Genomic DNA, 20871 nt, shown 5'->3' with positions numbered 1-20871 from the left:
CACCAAATTTTGTCCTAGGCCGGTGATATTGATCAGTGGAGAAATCACTGCAAATTTCAGAAATGTGCCGCACGTATCAAGGACCTTAAGCTACAAAGTTCTCCCATATCCTCATTCCTTTTTTTTCTCATGGAAGAAGCTAATCAATCGTACAACGAACCACGATGTGACAAGCTAAAAACTATCGACATGATCATAATCTATAAGAAAAAAGGTTTATTTCAGACAAGGCCATGATCGATACCGTAGAGTGCAACTATATCTTCTGTCCAAAAAAAAAAAATTCCAAACCGCCGAGATTTTTTTTTGGTTGACAGGGAGTAAAACACTCCAGGTCATCCATAGGAACTTTCCTTGATAATAGATAAAAGGCATAATTCTGGCATTGTAGAAAGTCGATATGTATAACCAAAAGCCCTCCAAAACAATTGAAGGATTAGCTAGCTTGCTCCGTAACTTAACAGCAAGAGAGCAACACAATTCAATAGCATCTAGTAGAATCTAATTCAACCAGTTGCCCACAAGTAAATAAAAGGTTAAAAACTGAAGCTACATTCAGAAAAATCAGCGGGCTTGTCCGTCCTCAGTTCCTCGTCTCTTCCGATCTACGCAATGTTTTGCATGGACTTCCCTAAAGCTCCCCCAGAAAGTATGCGTACGATCAAAACAGTTGACCAACGAGACATTTCCTTCGGAGGAGTCAGAGGATACAGCCTACCTGCATATGCATGTTGGTCATTGTTAATCTCGATATGCATGCATTTCTATAATTTCCTTGCTAAAAACAGAAAAATCATACTGCCCATGGAAATTTGTAATGCCTCTTTTTCTCACATTTGTGTGTACATCAAGGTATGTCTACAACTTTGGTACCCTCTTGGATATAAGAAAATGGACTCGATTGCTTGGCATCTATTGGTGCATGTTCGCAGGGCATGGCTGACCTTGAACTAGACCTTCGAACACTGCCTTCTTATATTAAGCCATTTTAAGTGCAGTGAAGAGCTTAGCATCGCAAGGTAATTAGCCGTAATTTGCAGGATTGATTGGGCGATTATGATGGCCATGAAGAAGTCGTTTTCTCTACTGTTTTTCCTACCTTTCCTTCTCCTCGCCATCATCTACTTCGTTATCTTCCCCAACGAATTCAGGCTCCAATCCTCGCTCGCGGCGTGCGGCGACAGCGCGCCGGCGACGGCGGCCGACGCGGTGGCGAAGGCGGCCCCGGACATCCGCGTGCTCCTCGGCGTGCTCACCCGCGCCGACAAGTACGAGCGGCGCGCGCTGGTCCGCCTCGCCTACGCGCTCCAGCCGGCGCCCGCCCGCGCCGTGGTCCACGTCCGGTTCGTCGTGTGCAACCTCACCGCCGAGGAGGACGCGGCGCTGGTGGGGCTGGAGATCGCCGCGTACGGCGACATCATCGTGCTCGACTGCACGGAGAACATGGACAACGGCAAGACGTACACCTACTTCTCGGCCGTCCCGCGGCTGTTCGCCGGCGAGCCCTACGACTACGTCGGCAAGACGGACGACGACACCTACTACCGCCTGGGCGCGCTCGCCGACGCGCTCCGGGACAAGCCGCGGCGCGACGCGTACTACGGGTTCCTGACGCCGTGCCACGCCGACCCGAGGACGCAGTACATGTCCGGCATGGGGTACGTCGTGTCGTGGGACGTGGCGGCGTGGGTGGCGGCGACGCCGGAGCTCCAGAACGACCTGAAGGGGCCGGAGGACAAGCTGTTCGGCCGTTGGCTGCGGTGGGGTGGCAGGGGGAGGAACGTGTTCGGCGCGGAGCCGCGGATGTACGACTACCTCGACGGCGGGATGCGGCACGGGCCGACGTGCTTCCGCCACCTGCTCCAGGCGGACACGGTCGCCGTCCACAAGCTCAAGGACAACCTGAAATGGGCGCGAACGCTCAACTTCTTCAACGCCACCGAGGGCCACAAGGCTTCCCCGCTGTTCCATGTGGACCACTAAGACTTGTGATTCTTTCAAATTCATTTCTTTTTGTTAGGCAACGAATTTTCACAGATTTAATTACTAACTTGTTCAGCTCTCCAAGAGCAAGTTCAATGGTAGCAACTGCCTATAACTATTGCCACATCATTTACAGCTAAATTTATTAGCCTAATACAATAATTTGCTGTATATACATAGAGATGAAGAAAGTCTCGTATACATATTTAGGGTAATTTTATTAGTCTTGATAAAATATCGGAAGATATCACATTTTCTAATATAAAATTTGATACCTTCAGGTACTGAAGTGTCTTGAGGTATCAATTTTTTTAATGTAAAATTTAGTTACCTCAAGATATTTTTTAAGTACCGTAAAATTTCTCACATATTAGACCATTAATGACTCTATGGCTCATATCTTTCTCTCATAAAGTTTGTCATAGCCTATATGCAGTTGCTACAAAATATACAACTCACTTCCCTTTTCTCTCCTCCAAGTCAGCATGAATTAAATATAACAAGTTTATAGCATGTGTTATATTATCTTATTACTTATTCTAACCTTTCTTTAGTGTTTTGTTCTGAAGTTATATTTGTTAAAATCTTTCAAACTAAAAGGCACAAATGTGTGGTCGACTCAAAGAAACATACAAAATCTGAGCTGAATCAATCGAGCCTGAATTGGCAGTCAGATCAGTGACGCGGAGGCACTACTATAAAAATGGTTTTTCAGGCGGCCAAAAATAAACTTTTCAGGTGGAGGAACGATCCGCCTGCATGCCAATGATGATTTTCGCAGGCGGCCCAGTCACCCGCTTGTTAAAATCATCTCGACGAAAAAAAAAAACCACCGCCACCCCCACCCATGTCCCTACCCACCTCCGCCGCCGACCCCGCCGCCTCACTGTTGCCGCCGTCAACCCCGCCGCCTCGCCGTTGCCGCCACCGACCTCGCACCTCGCCGCCGCTGACCCGGCGCCTCGCCGTCGCCGGTTTCCGCCGCCCCCGTCGTCTGTCGTTGAGGGATCTGAGGGATAGGAGAACAGGAGAGGTGAGGAAGAGGAGAGCTGTGATACTTAGAAAAAATTGATGTGTTGTGGTGTCTATTTATATCCATGTCAATTTTCGCAGGTGGACCACTTAAGCGGTCCGCCTGCAAAAATAATAAAGGGTATTTTTGTAGGCATGCCGCTTAAGCGGTCACAACGAGTTTCAACCGGGTTTGTATTTTTGTAGGTGGCCATTTGGCTCCAATGATCATATCCGTTTGCGAAAAAAATACCCCACGTCTGTAAAAATGTTTTTTTTTCTAGTAGTGAGGATGATATCGGAGAGTCCGAGTGGTCGCCATGGTCTTGGAAACACGGAATCAGTTTAGCGTGGAGAGCCGGAGTCATCAACTGCTGAGAGGAGGATGCACGGGCGGCGATGCGCTTGATCGATGAAGTGAAGGTGCATTTTAATTTGATGACGTCAACCATTTTAATCACCATGGCGAGTATATTTGTTCGGATTTATCTCGAATTCAGCATATGTATAGATAGATAAACACCGGTGGAGAAACCATCTTTTGTCGGTCGGCCGATTTCCACAATAGTCCCGGATGCAATAAAAACCGGGGCTAAAGATGATCTTTAGTCCCGGTTCAAAAGGGAAACGGGTATATTTGATCTTTAGTCCCGGTTTGTGTTACCAACCGGGACTAAAGATCATCTTTAGTCCCGGTTCGAATGTTGTCAGGACCTGTCAGGCCCCCCCGGGATCTTTAGTCCCGGTTGGTATCTTAACTTTAGTCCCGGTTGATATTACCAACCGGGACTAAAGATCCCGGTGATCTTTAGCCCCGGTTGGTGTTACCAACCGGGACTAAAGATCTTAACTTTAGTCCCGGTTGGTAATACCAACCGGGACTAATGATCCCGGTGATCTTTAGCCCCGGTTGGTGCTACCAACCGGGATTAAAGTCCCACCCCTATATATATGTCTTCTTCCTCCTCCAGCTGCCCGAGCAAGCTTCAAAATTACTTCAAAAAAGAGGGGAGGTCATGCCAAAATTTCTATTGAATTTATTTTGGTGATTACATACAAATCGGAGGTGCCTAAAAGGTTTGCAACTTCATCCTCCAATGTTTTTTTTGTCATACTACATTTGCACCTATGTTTTGCACACTTTTTTTGTCTCCAAAATTTAGTTGTAAGTTGATGAGAGAGAAAATGTGTGTGGGGAAGAAAGAATATATAGAAATTTAGTTCATTTGCTAAACAAGGTTTTATAAAATAGTTGAGAAGGAAAACTCTAGTGAAAGTTAATCTTAAATAATAGAAAACAAACTAAAATGAAAATTAAAAGAAGTAAAACACATTAAAATTAGTTTAAAACTTTACAAATAGTTTTTAAGAATTATTTGGTGTAATATTTTATGATTTTTGTATGAATAAAGATATCTTATAATTATTATATGACTGTCATTATTGTAAGAATAATTATTTGTGTGCGGTTTTTTTGACTCATGTAGATGGATCGGCAATGGATGTACGCTGACCGGCGGTCCAAAGAGTTTATTGACGGCGTGCACTATTTTTTGAGAGTGGCCGAAGCTAACAGGCAAAGGGGTTTTATTTGTTGTCCATGCAATAAGTGTAAGAATCAGAAGGAGTATTCTGCATCCAGGACTATTCATTTCCACTTGTTTGAGTCGGGGTTCATGCCAAGCTATAATTGTTGGACATCCCACGGAGAGCAAGGTGTTGAAATGGAAGAAGATGAAGTGGAAGACGACAATATTCCGGACTTTGCTCAGTATGTTGGATTTGAAGGAAATCAAACGGGCGAGGAGGAAATAGCTGCTGATGGTAACGACGTTGCGGATGATCTTGGTCAGATGTTGCAGGACGCCAGGGAGGACTGCGAAAGTGAAAAGGAGGCCTATAAATTGGACAAGATGTTGGAGGACCACAGAACTTCGTTGTACCCAGGTTGCGAGCAGGGGCACAAAAAGTTGGATACCACTCTGGAGTTGTTGCAATGGAAGGCAAAAAATGGGGTTAGTGACAAGGCATTTGGCGATTTATTGAAACTCGTCAAGAACATTCTTCCGGGGGGAAACAAATTGCCCGAGACAACGTACGAGGCTAAGAAGATAGTCTGCCCGTTAGGACTGGAAGTTCATAAGATTCACGCATGTCCGAACGATTGTATCCTATATCGCGGTGAGGAGTATGAGAACCTAGAAGCATGCCCTGTTTGCAAAGCACTACGATACAAGATTAGACGGGACGATCCAGGAGAAGTTGACGGGCAGCTAACAAAGAAGAGAATTCCTGCTAAGGTGATGTGGTATTTCCCTATAATACCACGGCTAAGGCGTTTGTTCAGGAACAAGAGGAATGCTAGAATGTTGCGATGGCACGCTGAAGAGCGTCAACAGGACGGGATGCTGAGACACCCCGCCGATGGTTCGCAGTGGCGAAACATCGACAGAAAATTTAAAGAATTTGGAAAGGACGCACGAAACATACGGTTTGGTTTGAGTACGGATGGCATGAATCCTTTTGGAGAGATGAGCAGCGGCCATAGCACTTGGCCCGTTACGATGTGTATCTACAACCTCCCCCCCTGGCTATGCATGAAGAGGAAGTACATAATGATGCCGATTATTATTCAAGGCCCCAAGCAACCTGGTAACGACATCGACGTGTACCTAAGACCACTGGTCGAAGATCTTAAACAGTTGTGGAAGAAGGAAGGTGTCCCCGTGTGGGACGAGGACAAACAGTAGGAGTTTAACCTACGAGCGCTGCTGTTCGTAACCATCAACGATTGGCCTGCACTTAGCAACCTATCCGGACAGTCCAACAAGGGGTACAAGGCTTGCACTCACTGTATGGATGAAACAGAAAGTACGTATCTTAAGCACTGTAGGAAGGTTGTATACATGGGTCATCGTCGATTCCTTGCAGCAAACCACCCGGTACGGAAGAAAGGCAAGCACTTCGAACATAAGGCCGACCACCGTACAAAGCCTAAACATCGCAGCGGGAAAACAGTGTTTGCTATGGTTAAAGATCTTAAAGTAGTGTTCGGAAAGGGGCCTGGAAGCCAGCATATAGAGAGCGAAGATGGTCACGCGGCGATGTGGAAAAAGAACTCTATATTTTGGGAGTTACCATATTGGGAATTCTTGGACGTACGCCACGCAATCGACGTGATGCACCTCACTAAGAACCTTTGCGTAAACCTTCTTGGCTTCCTAGGTGTATACGGAAAGTCGAAAGATACACTGGAAGCACGTAATGATCTGAAGCATATGGAACAACGCGGCGACCTTCACCCGGAACCAAAGGAGAAAGGAAGCCATTACTTGAGTCCAGCCAGCTACACTCTTAGCAAGGCAGAGAAGGAAAGTATGTTTGAATGCTTGGAGAGCATAAAGGTACCGTCTGGATACTCCACGAATATCAAGCGAATAATAAGCACGAAGGAGAAGAAGTTCACAAACCTAAAGTCTCATGACTGTCACGTGTTGATGACACAACTGCTACCAGTTGTAATAAGGGGTATCCTTCCAGACAATGTCCGGGCAACAATAACAAAGATATGTGCATTCATGAACGCAATTTCGCAGAAGGTCATCGATCCGGATAGATTAGAAGCCCTTCAGAATGAAGTGGTGCAATGTCTCGTCAGTTTTGAGTTGATATTTCCACCTTCATTTTTCAATATAATGACGCATCTGCTTTGTCACCTTGTGAAAGAGATCCGTATTCTCGGGCCTATGTACCTACACAACATGTTTCCTTTCGAGAGGTACATGGGCGTTCTGAAGAAGTATGTTCGTAACCGTGCTCGTCCAGAGGCAAGCATCGCCAAGGGTTATGGAACAGAGGAGGTCATCGAATTTTGCGTAGAATTTATCGAAGACCTTCGCCCAATCGGGGTACCTGAATCACGCCATGAAGGGAGACTACGGGGAAAGGGAACTCTCGGAAGGAAAGCAATAACGACGGTAGACAATAATTTATTCCGTAAAGCCCATTTCACTGTTCTGCAACACTCTTCATTGGTAGCTCCTTACATCGAGGAGCACTTGGCTCTAGTTCGCGCCAGGAACATCGGTAAGTCCGATGCATGGATTACACGGCATCACATTGATACTTTCCCCGCGTGGCTACGACAACATCTCATGGGTAACGAGTCGATCAACCAACAACTTGCCTTCCTGGCGAGGGGACCGTCTGGGTCGATCGCGACATTCCAGGGATATGAGATCAATGGGTACACATTCTATACGAGAGCTCAAGACATGAAGAGCACGAACCAAAACAGCGTTGTTCGTGTTGATGCCATGGGACACGATGGAACAACTGCCATGTATTACGGTGCCATCGAGGACATATGGGAACTTGACTATGGTCCTCTCAAGGTTCCTCTGTTCCGGTGCCAATGGGTTAGGTTGACTGGTGGAGGCGTAATGATTGATGACAGTGGGATGACAACTGTTGACCTTAACAAGGTTGGATACTCGGACGAACCTTTTGTCCTTGCCAATGATGTAACGCAAGTCTTTTTCGTGAAGGACATGTCTAGCAAAGGAAAGAAGGGCAGAGGGCCTGATGAGTCTAAGCGTCAAGTGGTTCTCCCAGGCAAAAGAAAAATCGTCGGAGTTGAGGACAAGACTGACGAGGATTACGATCAGTTGGATGGGCAACCCCCTTTCACGGTGACGATTGACCCTAGCATCCTCCTATCAAATGAAGACACCCCTTACTCACGCAGCGATCACAAGGAGGGAACAATAGTGAGGAGAAAGTACGTGCCGTAATTATTGTGTACATGATGTAAACTATTTTGGATGTATTGATTATCCATATAAATCAACTGATGTATGGCATATGTTAATTACGCACGATTATTAGAGGTTTCAACAAGTTTAAATCATGTATATGCTAGTTATATGTGATACTTACAATTTTTAAAAGTTTTAAATCACATAGGTGGCAATTTCATATGTATGTTAATTAGAGTTTTTAACATTTAATTTACTAGCATTCATATGCTAATTATAATTGACTAGAGGATTTTTAAAAGTTTTAAATCACGCAAGTGGCAATTTCATATGTTAATTAGAGTTTTTAACATTTAATTTACTATCATTCATATGCTAATTATAATTGACTGGAGAATTTTTAAAAGTATTAAATTTAATATATTTTTAAAACTATCATTCATATATTAGAGTTTTTCACAATTTAATTTACTATCTTTCATATGCTACTTATATATGACTATTCGAATTTTTAAAAGGTTAAAATCATGCATGTGGCATTTACATATGTTAATTAGAGTTTTTAGCATTTAATTTAATATAATTCCTACGCTAAGTACATATGATGATTACAATTTTTATTAATTTTAAATCATGCAGTATGTACATACATATCTTAATTAGAGTTTTTACCAATATAATAATATCATTCATATATATGCTAAGTATATATGATTATTGGAATTTTTATTAATTATATTTGCTTATTACGATTTATCCACCTAATTTATTACAGCCAAAAATAATTTTTCGAAGTAATTGTCATTAATCTTTGTACTTTAAATAATGTTAATGCATTAACTTCTATTTTATAAACACATATGTAAGCGAAAATCATATGCAGTGCTATAATCTTTAGTCCCGGTTCTTAACCCTAACCGGGTTTAAAAAGAATTTCGAAATAGCGGGAAAAGATATTTACTCCCGGTTGTTGAGAACAACCGGAAGTACATATCTTTTCTTTACTCCCGGTTGTTCTCAACAACCGGGACTAAAGATATCAAGATATCTTTAGTCCCGGTTGTTCTCAACAACCGGGAGTAAAGATCTTTTCTTTACTCCCGGTTGTTCTCAACAACCGGGACTAAAGATATCTTTAGTCCCGGTTGTTGAGAACCCGGTTGTTGAGAACAACCGGGAGTAAAGATCCAGGGGTATATATATTCCCGGTGCGCCCTCGTCTTCTTCACCAACACTTAAACGTTTTCGGCCGATCGATCTCTCTCGGCCTCTCTCCTTCGCCGCCACTGCCTAGGGCAAATCCCCGCGCCGACGCCGCCGTATCTCGCCGTCGTCTCGAGCTCGTCGTCCTCGCCGCCGCCTCCGCCTCCTCCGCTGCCGCCGCATCTCTGGGGTGAGAGCCGCCGCCGCCAGATCTCCCTTCATGCATCTCGATCTCTCCGATCTCGATCTCTCTCCGTCGCGCCGCCCACCACGAGACGCCGCGCCACGACGACGACGCGCCACGCCGCCGCCTTCGACGCCGCGCAACACCGCCGCCGCATGCCAACGCCACGCCGCTGCCGCCGTCGCCACGCCGCCGCGCGCGCAATGCTGCCGCCGCCACGCCACGCCGCTGCCGCCACGCCACGCCGCCGCCGCCACGCCACGCCGCCGCCGCCACGCCACGCCACGCCGCCGCCGCCACGCCCCGCCGCCGCCGCCACGGCCCCACAACGCCACGCCGCCGCCGCCGTCGCCACGCCGCCGCGCCAACCGCCGCCCCGATGCCGCCACACCGCCGTTAACGAACGAGAACGAGAACGATCGAACGAACGAGAGCGAGAACGAACACGTCAACGTACGTTGCCGCGACAACGTGAACGAGAACGAGAACGATCGAACGAACGAGAGCGAGAACGAGAACGATCGAACGAAGACAAGCGAGAACGAGGGAACGAACGTGAATGAGAACGAGCGAACGAACGTGAACGAGTTAGGGAACGTGAAAGAGCAAACGAACGAGGACGATCGTTAACGTGAAATGCAATATATATATATATATATGTATATATATAGGACACTCATATGGGGCACCATGGTGCCCGGGCACCATGGTATCAAATACACAATGTATATATATATATATATATATATATATATATATATATATATATATATATATATATATATATATATATATATATATATATATATATATATATATATATATATATATATATATATATATATATATATATATATATATATGTATATATATATATATATGTATATATATATATATATGTTACTTCGCATTTATCCTAATACATTTTTTTGTATCTTGCAGAAAAGACGTGTTGTCGGAGTCATCCGTCAAGCCTGAGTGGAAGAGCTAGCCCTAGAAGGAATTGGAGCAGGCAAGTGACGTAATAATATAAATGATTGTTATATTTGTAATGCAATTAATTAAGATTATTAGACCTGTAATTAGACTTATCATATAAGATTGTGTAGTGTTCTAATATTATTTGAGTTTTAATATAAGATTATTTTATTGCAAATTAGACTTAGTATGACATTATTGACTACGGAATTGGTGCGACTCCTAGCAATTGACTATTGTAGTCTTAATTAGACTTAGCATATACGCACGAAACACTTAGCATACATTACTATTTTAGTCTTAGCATGTAATATTATTTGAGTTTTAATATAATATTACTTTATTTGTAATTAGACTTGGTATGTAATTATTGACTACGGAATTGGTGCGACAAGTAGCAATTGACTATTGTAGTCTTAATTAGACTTAGCATATACGCACGAAACACTTAGCATATACATGACTATTTTAGTCTTAGCATGTAATATTATTTGAGTTTTAATATAAGATTATTTTATTTGTAATTAGACTTAGTATATAATTATTTACTAGCTAGGGTTGTATAATATACGTCACCTAGACTTAGCTTATATCACGATTTGTAATTAGACTTAGCACGTAAGGTTGTGTAGGGTTCTAATGTACGACATTTACACTTAGCATACATGACTTAGATTGTTAAAACATAAATGTCTCGTGACTTAGCAGATGTTTCTTGTATCAACAGATGGCTGACCGCGATGAGGAACAGATATTGTACGATACAATCGCGGAGGGAAGCAGCCAGTACTGGAATGAAGAAGAGGGGAACGAGGATCCAAACCAGTACTTGAACGAGGAAGGGAACGTGGAGAGGGATGCGGAGGGGAACCAGCAGGGGCACGTGGAAAGGGATGTGGAGGGGAACCAGGAGGAGGAGGCTAGTGGTAGTCAACCCTCCGTTGGACAGAAGAGGGCACGCGGGCAATGAGGTGCAGCGAAGAAGCTTGAGGGTCGGCACATCATAACGGAAGTGGAAGAAGATGGACGTCCTAGTGCCCCGGCCGAAGCCGCCAAGAACTATGTACGTCACAGCGGTTGGGTTGTGCGGGATAACGTGCCTGTCAGTACGGTGTACTGGCGAAGAACAAGGGCACGCGGAGATCATGAGAGCTTTGTCCCAGATTCGGAGAAAGAGATGCTGTGGACCACAATGCTCGAGACATTCACCCTTCCTGCGGGTACAGAGGACAAAGTGAAAAGGTGGACTCTGAAGAAAATGGCAGAACAGTTTCAGAGCTTCAAGTGAGATCTGTACCAGAAGTATATACTGAAGGGGCAGACACCGAACTTCGACACATTCCCAAAGCTAAGGGATCACTGGGACGAGTTCGTTGCATATAAGACAGGTGAACAAGGGCAGGCGATGATGGAAAGAAACAAAGAAAATGCCGCCAAGAAGAAGTACCATCACCACTTGGGGTCAGGAGGCTATAGCGTCGCGATGCCGAAGTGGGAGCAGATGGAGGCTAGCTTGATTGAGAGGGGTATCGAACCGGCAACAGCCAATTGGCCGGAACGATCGAAGTTCTGGTACTATGCTCACGGTGGAACGCTCGACCCAGCTGATGGCTCACTGGTCTTCGGCTATCAGATACAAGAGGCTGCGCGACGACTAACAGATGCAGTGGAAGCCTCCTCTCAGGGCACGTTCCGACCAGACAGAGATAGGGACGAGCTGACACTCGCCCTGCAGACTCCAGAGCATCCAGGACGAACTCGAGGGAAAGGGGTGATTCCTTGGAAGATTGGTTTTAAGGAGGACATCCACACGTACAGGAGTCGGATGAGGAGCAAGAGAGATACCGAGGCGAAGATTGCAGACCTAGAGTTCCGGGTATCGAGCTACGAACTCAACATGCAAGAGGAGGTGGCAAGGAAGGTTGATGAACGCATGGCCGCACATCGGTCCCATGATCCCCAGCCGACCATTCCTCCTGCAATGGTGAGCCCGTCAGGAAACCGTAGCAGCTGCGCCTCAACGGGGCAGGTAGGATCACAGAGCATGGACGCCATGCAAACACAGGACGAATCGACCTGTCCCGTTGATGACATCACTCAGCGGACACCATGTGAGCTGCATATTCCTTTCAAGAACTTATCAATAAAGGTAAGATTTAGCCATTCCGCTAGTTGCTGCTTATATATGTTGATTACTAATAAATAATCTCTCACAACATGAAGGTGGCGTCGGGCATAGCCATCCCAACGGACCCTTTAGGTACTTACCACTGCAGGCCGATTCCAGCAGGATACTCCAAGGTCGAAGTTGAGTTGGTCGAAGGCGCGTACGAGTACCTCGAGCTGGATTACCCTACAGGAGACGGTGAGACGCATCTACGAGACACATGCCATGCCATTATTCTATGGCGCAGGCGGTACATCATCCTCCCTGGGCGACAAGCGGCGTCTCGTGCACCATCTCCTCCGGCTCCGCCATCTCCTCCTCAGGATCCTGCACCGTCTCCTCCTCATGCTCCGCCAGCACCGTCTCCACCGCAGGCTCCAGCATCGACTCCTCCTCAGGATCCTGCACCGACTCCTCCTCGTGCTCCTACACCTACTCCCCCGCAAGCTCCTCTTCCGGCACCTTCAAAGTCAAGGGCCCCCCCAGCTCCACCGCTTGCCCACACAAGGGCAACAAAGAAGGTGAAAGTTGACGCCGCCAAGAACAAGGACCCGGGGTACGATTGCACGCAAGAGGAGCTTGACGCTTACGTTGCATCAGAAGTCAAGAGACAATTCAAGCCTCGAAGTCCAGAAAAGAAGATTCCTATAGACCCCAGTGTCAGGAACTTCTTCAGGGGTATGTCTGCATCTGTCAAGGAGGCCATCAAGCTATCGGACTATGAGCGAACGCTGAAGAAAGCATCTTCTGGAAAGTCCAAACCAGTCCCTCAGCTTGGAGAGCAACCAAACCAGGAGATCGAGCCGTTGGTGACCGGTAAAGAAATGACGATAGAACAATTTATTACTGACACCGGTCTAACTACGGATCAATTGCTAGGAGTCGCACCAATCGAAAAGGCGGAAGTGAAATACATGTACGAACTCGGTAAACCGCTTGTCAAGCCTGAGCTGCTGCAGTCCCTACCCACACAAATGTACAAGTTCCATCAGCTGTACATGGAGATGAGCGCCACCGGTAGAGAGATGATCGGAGCGAGGATCAGGGACACGGACTTCTTGCAAGGAGATGACATTCTCTGGATCAATTTCAGGGGAATCTACGAACTATACCAGCTGGACGCCCTCGACGTCTCTATTATGAGTTGCTGGATTTTGTAAGTATATCGTTCAGTTAGATTTCTTACTATACGTCTCCTTTAATTAATTAGGTCCTTGTATATAAGTAGACCATAGAAAATAATATACTCCCTTTTATCGTTGTAGAATGGAGATTCAAAGGGCCCGACGGCGGAGGGTTTTCGATACTGGATTCATCGACCCTCGGAAAGTAAACGTCGCAATGCTCGACCAATATCCACAAGAAACAGAGGACAATCTCGTTCATCTCCTGAAGGCGCAGCATTACAAGACGTTCATACTGTTGCCATACAACACAGAGTTAGTTTAATTTTACTGTCTTCCTACATACCAAATTTCATTCCCGTACGAACTTGCTAAGTGTTTCATATGTAATGCATCCCACGCACATTGCAGATTCCACTGGGTGCTTTTACTCATCGACCTGGAGGCCTGCACCGTCAACGTATATGACTCAATGGATAAAAAAGAGTCTACGTTTGACAAGGTTTTCGAACTTATAGACAGGTACCGTCATAAGTTCCTTTGTTAATTAAGAAAGTCTTGTTATGTTAATTGCTACTACGAATCATAGCTTTAAACTCCATGTAGGGCTTGGTATCGGTTCCGTCATTTGGTCCGCGGCAAATGGAGAGAAAGACTTAGGCGGAAGTTTAAATTTCCTGTGAGTACACATGCTCTACATTTATATTTCTCCGATTCAAATACATACAAGTGTATATTAATTAGATCTCTCGTTGTTTGTCATTTATTTGTAGTGCGCAAAGCAAAAGCAGGGAACTAACTTGTGCGGCTATTACGTGTGCGAGTATTGCCACTGCCTTGCAGACCAAATCATCACCACAAGAGAGCTCGATGTACGTACAAATAAATTCAAAATTTCATTACGTAGCGATTTCTTGTTTAATTACTAATCAATTTCATACATTCATATAGTTTATTCTCATGAGGGATAACCTGACCACACACAAGGAATTTATCGCGGCGGTTCAAGAACAACTCATGGGATTCATCAACGAAGAAATCCTTGATCCCAAGGGTGAATTCTACTACGACGGAAACACAATTCACCGGTCCTTAGCTTCTGAGCTAGCAGCGAGTACTACTACGTCGAAATCGTAGCTAGCTAGGACATATAATGGATTGTAATTAATACATGACTACATATGTTTCTATATGCATGTGTACACATTTTCTATAATGTAAATATATTTTGTTCATATATATATCTATATACATATGCATTTGCATAACATATATATGTATAAATACATATATATTATGCATGTATATACATATAATATAATATAATATATATATATATATATACATATATATATGTATGCATATATATGTATTGAAACATATATATGCATGGTTTATATTTATATATATATCTATATATATATATATATATATATATATATATATATATATATATATATATATATATATATATATATATATATATATATATATATATATATATATATATATATATATATATATATATATTTATATATATATATATATATATATATATATAAATATAAACCATGCAGCAACAGGGGCATGCAAAAAAAAAAAGGTCAGCTCGATCTTTAGTCCCGGTTGGTGTTACCAACCGGGACTCAAGATCGATCTTTACTCCCGGTTATTTCACCCGGGACTAAAGATAGCGATCTTTAGTCCCGGATTGGTACTCCCGGTTTGAAAACCGGGACTAAAGGGGGGTTACGAACCGGGACTACAAAGGGTTTCTCCACCAGTGAAACTAGAAAAACTAAAACATAATCCCAACCTATATACGTGGATGGATTGGGATTAGGACCTAACCAGAGGCACGATGGAGGTGTGAGTTCAGTAAATGCCAATGAAAGCACATTTTTTGCTCAGATATACTCTCTCCGTTTTATAAAGAGTACTTTTATCCTTTTTTTATTTTAATTACTGCCAGGACTTTTGTCTTGTAGTGCAATTTTCATTAAATGGAAAAATATAATCACAGAGAGAGCACTGTTAGATTTATAAATAGTACTTTAAGATATCCAACCATTAGTACTTCATTATTCTTCCCGTTTTCTCTTTGTATTAATGAAGGGCATGTTAGTGCCGATTGCTCGATCTGCTTTAACTTTCAAAAACAACACTTCTTTTATGGAGGGAGTAATCATCTACTCATGTTGCTGAAAGCTGAAAGCTGAAAGTGTGAGCTCACTAATCCCATTCCTCTAAAATTTTTTAACTATATTGGTTGGCCTTTCTCAGACAAGAGAATTCTTATAATTCTCTCTATACAGTACATTGAACGTAGTATATTTTTCTGCATTTTGTTTGGACGCGACTAGCGGTTATACGTCTTATCCTAGCCAAAATGTTAAATGCCGGGTACCCCTCCGTCAAAAAAAAATTCCAATCCTAGTACGAACCTGGACATATGTGTGCTCATGTTCGTAGCTAGGGTTTGTCTCTTTTTTTTTACGGAGTAGTAGTGCTTTATTACTCGTCAAAAAATTATTTTTGATGTTTTTAAAAATTTTCTCAACTAGATGTGACATTTAAGAAGTACCAATTATAATATTAAAAGCAATATTGCCAATCGCCTTCAAGACGGTGGAAGACACCGTGCACATACCTTCAAGGAGGCATTACATATTACTCCCTCCATCTACTTTTGATTGGCATATTTCCAAATATAAAAAATTTATTTTTGATAGGCATATTTCAATCCAACAACCTATCCTTTTAATGACTTTTTCAGATTTAATGTGTGACTCTCCATTCATTCACACATAATTGGCTACATGAGCATCGAGAAATGTAAATATTAATGAATCGCTTGTTTACGAGAAATAACTAATAGCATGTTTAAATGGATTATAAGTAGAATTAATTATCCTTATCCTCGTTAGGTATACCAAGATGAAATATCACTATCAAAAATAGATGAAGAGAGTATGTGCAAGTACAGCATTTGATTAAAAGAGGGTGAAACACTCAAATACAAAAAGGTGCAACAAGATAAAGCATAATACAATGTTTTGAAAAAAAAATACAAGAAGAGCCTATCGTCCGGGCCGATGGCTGCTCGTGTCGATGACCTCTGGCCTCGTGGCCTCAGCCTCTTCCATTAAGTGGCATAGTTATTACTCACATTTGGGATTAAAACTATATAAAAATCATTGTGTATAACTTGGTGTCAATCGTATCCTACGTTATCAAATATTATAGTCGGGTATAATCCATTAATATGTAATTTTTTCAAAGACGAGTAATCATAGTTGAAGTATAAATAATGTCTAGCGATAAGTATGTCGAAAGAGAGGGATTATAAAAAGGAGCATTTACAAATTTGTCACTATTTTTTAAAAATTTTACAAAGATGCCACTCGAACGATAATTTTATTGGCATTTTTGTAATTTTCTAGTAGCAGACTTGTAATAACGATTCAAAATAGTAGTAAATTTGCAATTGCACTTTATAAAAATACAGTATATCTTAGAGATAATCTTGTTGGGCTTTATCTTTAGAAATTAATAAATAACTATATTTAATTGGCAGCAGCAATAAATAACATTCTTCCAAGGAATCATACCTGTCAACCATGAAGCAGCCTTCAAACACTGCCTACTTAAGGCAGTTTTACATTTACACTGTACACCGTTCAGCCATGAGCCTAGCTAAGCATCTCACCAGCTAATTAGCCGTTCTTCTCCCCTGATTCGGGTAATTGGCTTGATAATATGATGGCCATGAAGAGGCTTTCTTTCTCCTTGTTCCTCCTCCCGTTCTTGCTCCTCGCGTTCGTCTACTCCCTCTTCTTCCCCGGCTACTTCAGTATCCTGCCATCTCTCGCCGCCAGGTGCAGCAACAGCGTGGCGGCGACGCCGGCGAACGCGACGGGGCCGGCGGTGGATCTGCGCGTGCTCCTCGGCGTGGTCACCCGGGCCGAGATGTACGAGCGGCGCGCGCTGCTCCGCCTGGCGTACGCGCTCCAGCCGGCGCCCGCGCGCGCCGTCGTCGACGTCCGGTTCTTCGTGTGCAGCCTCGCCAGGGAGGAGGACGCCGTGCTGGTGTCGCTCGAGATCATCGCCCACGGCGACGTCGTGGTGCTCAACTGCACGGAGAACATGGACGACGGCAAGACGCACTCCTACTTCTCGTCCCTCCCGGCGCTGTTCGCCGACGCGCCGTACGACTACGTCGGCAAGATCGACGACGACTCGTACTACCGCCTGGCGTCGCTCGCCGACACGCTCCGCGACAAGCCGCGGCGCGACCTGTACCACGGGTTCCCGGCGCCGTGCCACGCCGACCCGAGGTCGCAGTTCATGTCGGGCATGGGGTACATCGTGTCGTGGGACGTGGCGGCGTGGGTGGCGGCGACGGAGGCGCTGCGGGGCGACGTGAAGGGGCCCGAGGACGAGGTGTTCGGCCGGTGGCTGCGCCGCGGCGGCAAGGGGAGTAACAGGTACGGCGAGGAGACGCGGATGTACGACTACCTCGACGGCGGGATGCGGGAGGGGGTGAACTGCTTCCGCCACGCGCTCGTGGCGGACACCGTCGTCGTGCACAAGCTCAAGGACCGCCTCAAGTGGGCGCGCACGCTCAAATTCTTCAACGCCACACAGGGGCTTAAGCCTTCCAAGCTGTACCATGTAGACCTGTGAAAATTAAGGGGAAAAAAAGGGATCGGATTATTTGTCAGTATTAGCTGTTGGCAGTTTCTTCTTCGGTATGTGCATATCCTCTCTTAAATGCACAGTAAGTTATAAAGTGTTCAAATTTAAAACTTGCATACATAAATACATAATCAACAAATTACCTGCATATATGCGCTAGTAGAATTGAAGACACAATGACTAATGAATGTGATCCTAGTATCCTATCAGGATTGCTATTTTAGTTCCATTTTAGGAGGCTAATATGACAAAGTGTTTAGATGTCTACTACTAGTAAATTAATTTACTCAATGATTAAAAAGAACAGTTGGTTGCTATATAGGTAGTTTTGCCACACAAATGGCGTGATTTGATTTGATACATGGCTACCACTTTATGTTAAAAGTTGTTTAAGGCTAAGTCTGCGCGTGGTAGACATCGAGTCAAGCTTAGTTTCTGTTCAACAGATCCTTATCAGGATCTTATTGTCATCAAGACATAGATATTGGAAAGAGAGTCAATTAAAATATAAAGACCCTTTCCTATATTTTTTTATAAACATTTGTACAAACGCGACGCAATGCTCACAACACGTACACACTCAATCCTATGAACACACATATGTACATCGTATCCCTATGAGTATCTCCGAAAAACTATACCGACATATATCTTAATATTGACGAAGTCACTACGGACGTCTCGTTATTGACGGGTACGTCTCCTATCACCAAAAGAATAGTTATCCGATTTGGCAAAACCATTTTATTTTGCATTGTTTAGGGCAACCATAATATATGAAAAAAAATGATCTATATAATTATTTATGATCTGCTTTACCTATGTAAGAGTAGTTCATATATATAGTAGTCCAGATACCCTTATGCATATGAACATGTCATAAGTAATAAAAAAATATTAGGGGATTCTCTTTCTCCTGATTCAGGCCACTCATATGTCACGTGTCTCATTATAAAGTCTACGCATTATGGAACCATTTTTTAGACCCTGTCTTTAAGCAATAAAAGGGCTGATTTAGCAATATACATTGCTCTTAACCTTTAAGGTGTATAACATCTGCTTTGTTATGTTTAAATTAAGTAGACTAGCAATCATACTTCTATTCTTAGGACTAAACGGTCATCTTGTTTTTTTTTTTTGAAACTTTAACAGTAGGGGAAGCCCCTACGGTATATATTATGAAAGAGTTGAGAGTACAAAAAGACTAAATTACAAAGAAATTACAAGGGAGACATCCATGACTGAATAAAAAGAGTTTGGTCATCTCTAAGTCTAAGTAAATGTAGACTTAGGTCATCTTTAAGAGCAGATTTCCAGCTTAAGGTCGAGGGCATGATAGAATTGAAGACCAGATTATTCTTGTGTTTCCAAATATTCCAAGCCGCTAAGAGGAAGATTTCCATGAAACACAGAGTCCCAAAATTTGCTCTCTGGTGAAGAATCATATCATGAAAACTGAGATTAAAGTTCCAATGGAAACCAATAGAACTCCAGCAACCCGCACTAAATTGACAAGAGAAGAACATATGTTCCATAGTCTCTCTTTGATTGCTCTGAAAAGATTGACAAATGATGGAAGCATTGGGAGGCTTGCAGTGTTTTCTATCCAAAAGATCCATTGTATTTACTCTGTCCATCAGAAATAACCAACCAAACACCTTGATTTTCATCATAACTTTGCTTTTCCAAATTAAAGGTAAAGTTGCTGGGGGGAGATGCTCCAGAAAAGCAATTTGTAGAACCTGCTGGAAGTATATTGTGCCGTGCTCCAAACATAAAATCCATACATCATGGTTTATCGAAAGGTGAATGGCAGATAGTTCCTGCTCAAAAACCTCATATTCCTGGAAAGCCTGAACTGAGAGAGTAAGGTGAAAGTTGTCATGCAGGTCTCTAGAGAAGTAGGAAACAACTGAATCAAGTTTATTCTTCGCAAAAGAGAACAGTCTAGGATACTGCTGCGATCTGGTCCTTCCTCCCCAATTATCCTCCCAAAACAGGACTGAATTGCCATTACCACCGATCTGGTCATCTTGTTTCTCCACCACCGATCTAAACGGTGCTCTTCTTCTCTCTATCTTCAAATCATCCCACAACCTAATAAGAGCAAGTATAATAGGATGTTGTAAGAATGCTAAATACTGAGGTGGATGAGAGAGGAGAGGAGAGAGAGGAGAAGCGGGTGTAAGCTTATAGCCGGCTTACGTACAGGAACCAAGAAAATATGTGAGAGAGACAGGTGGACCATACATTTATAGTTCATAGCTAACCACTTATATGAGTTGGCTGAGAGGTAGACTATAAAGATTTGTTTGTTGCATGATGAGAGGGGAGTAACTATGAAGAAGATACAGAGATCCCAGAATCAAGCCAGCCATATGTTAGTAAAGCTCGTGTTGATCATCTCTCTGATTCTTGTAGCCAAATATCTCACATTCTCTGTAAGGACTCTGTTGGTTGAGTAATATATCTTTGCTCTTCTTCGTAAAAAAAATTCTATACAGTAAGCAGCTAATTGTATTATTAGTCTTTCTCTAAGGTCATTTCTAGTGCTTCACATTTGCTAGAGTCTATCACACTATAGCAGGTCATGTAGGATAAAAGGTAAGATGATAGTACAATTAATAAGGAGAGAGCAGCAAGACCCGAGTCTTGTATGAGATCTAGTTTCAACACGAAATCCTACCGGAAAGAATCCACAAAAATAGTATTGAGGCATACTCCCTCCATTCTAAAATAAACCAACCTCGTACATCGATGTGACAT

General features: G+C 43.5%; 2 protein-coding genes across 2 annotated transcripts; both read left to right on the top strand.

The window, feature by feature from the left end:
- Positions 1 to 975: 975 nt before the first annotated feature.
- On the top strand, positions 976 to 2169 carry LOC107275996 (beta-1,3-galactosyltransferase pvg3). The gene has a single exon (XM_015769555.3). The coding sequence runs from the start codon at positions 1057 to 1059 to the stop codon at positions 1981 to 1983; it is 927 nt and encodes a 308-aa protein (XP_015625041.1). The 5' UTR covers positions 976 to 1056; the 3' UTR covers positions 1984 to 2169.
- Positions 2170 to 17062: 14893 nt separating this feature from the next.
- On the top strand, positions 17063 to 18130 carry LOC107276831 (beta-1,3-galactosyltransferase pvg3). Its single transcript, XM_015769071.3, has one exon. It carries the CDS (start codon positions 17167 to 17169, stop codon positions 18091 to 18093), a length of 927 nt encoding a protein of 308 aa, XP_015624557.2. The 5' UTR covers positions 17063 to 17166; the 3' UTR covers positions 18094 to 18130.
- The last annotated feature ends 2741 nt before the right edge of the window (positions 18131 to 20871 follow it).

This window comes from Oryza sativa, chromosome 2 (assembly GCF_034140825.1).
Source record: "Oryza sativa Japonica Group chromosome 2, ASM3414082v1".
In the NCBI taxonomy this organism is placed as follows: Eukaryota; Viridiplantae; Streptophyta; class Magnoliopsida; order Poales; family Poaceae; genus Oryza; species Oryza sativa.
Note: the sequence above shows the minus strand (reverse complement) of the source record. Positions and strands in the feature narration are given on the sequence as shown.

Excerpts from the sequence above, each read along its gene's own strand:
- LOC107275996 (XM_015769555.3), top strand. The coding sequence starts at position 1,057 with ATGATGGCCATGAAGAAGTCGTTTTCTCTACTGTTTTTCCTACCTTTC.
- LOC107276831 (XM_015769071.3), top strand. The coding sequence starts at position 17,167 with ATGATGGCCATGAAGAGGCTTTCTTTCTCCTTGTTCCTCCTCCCGTTC.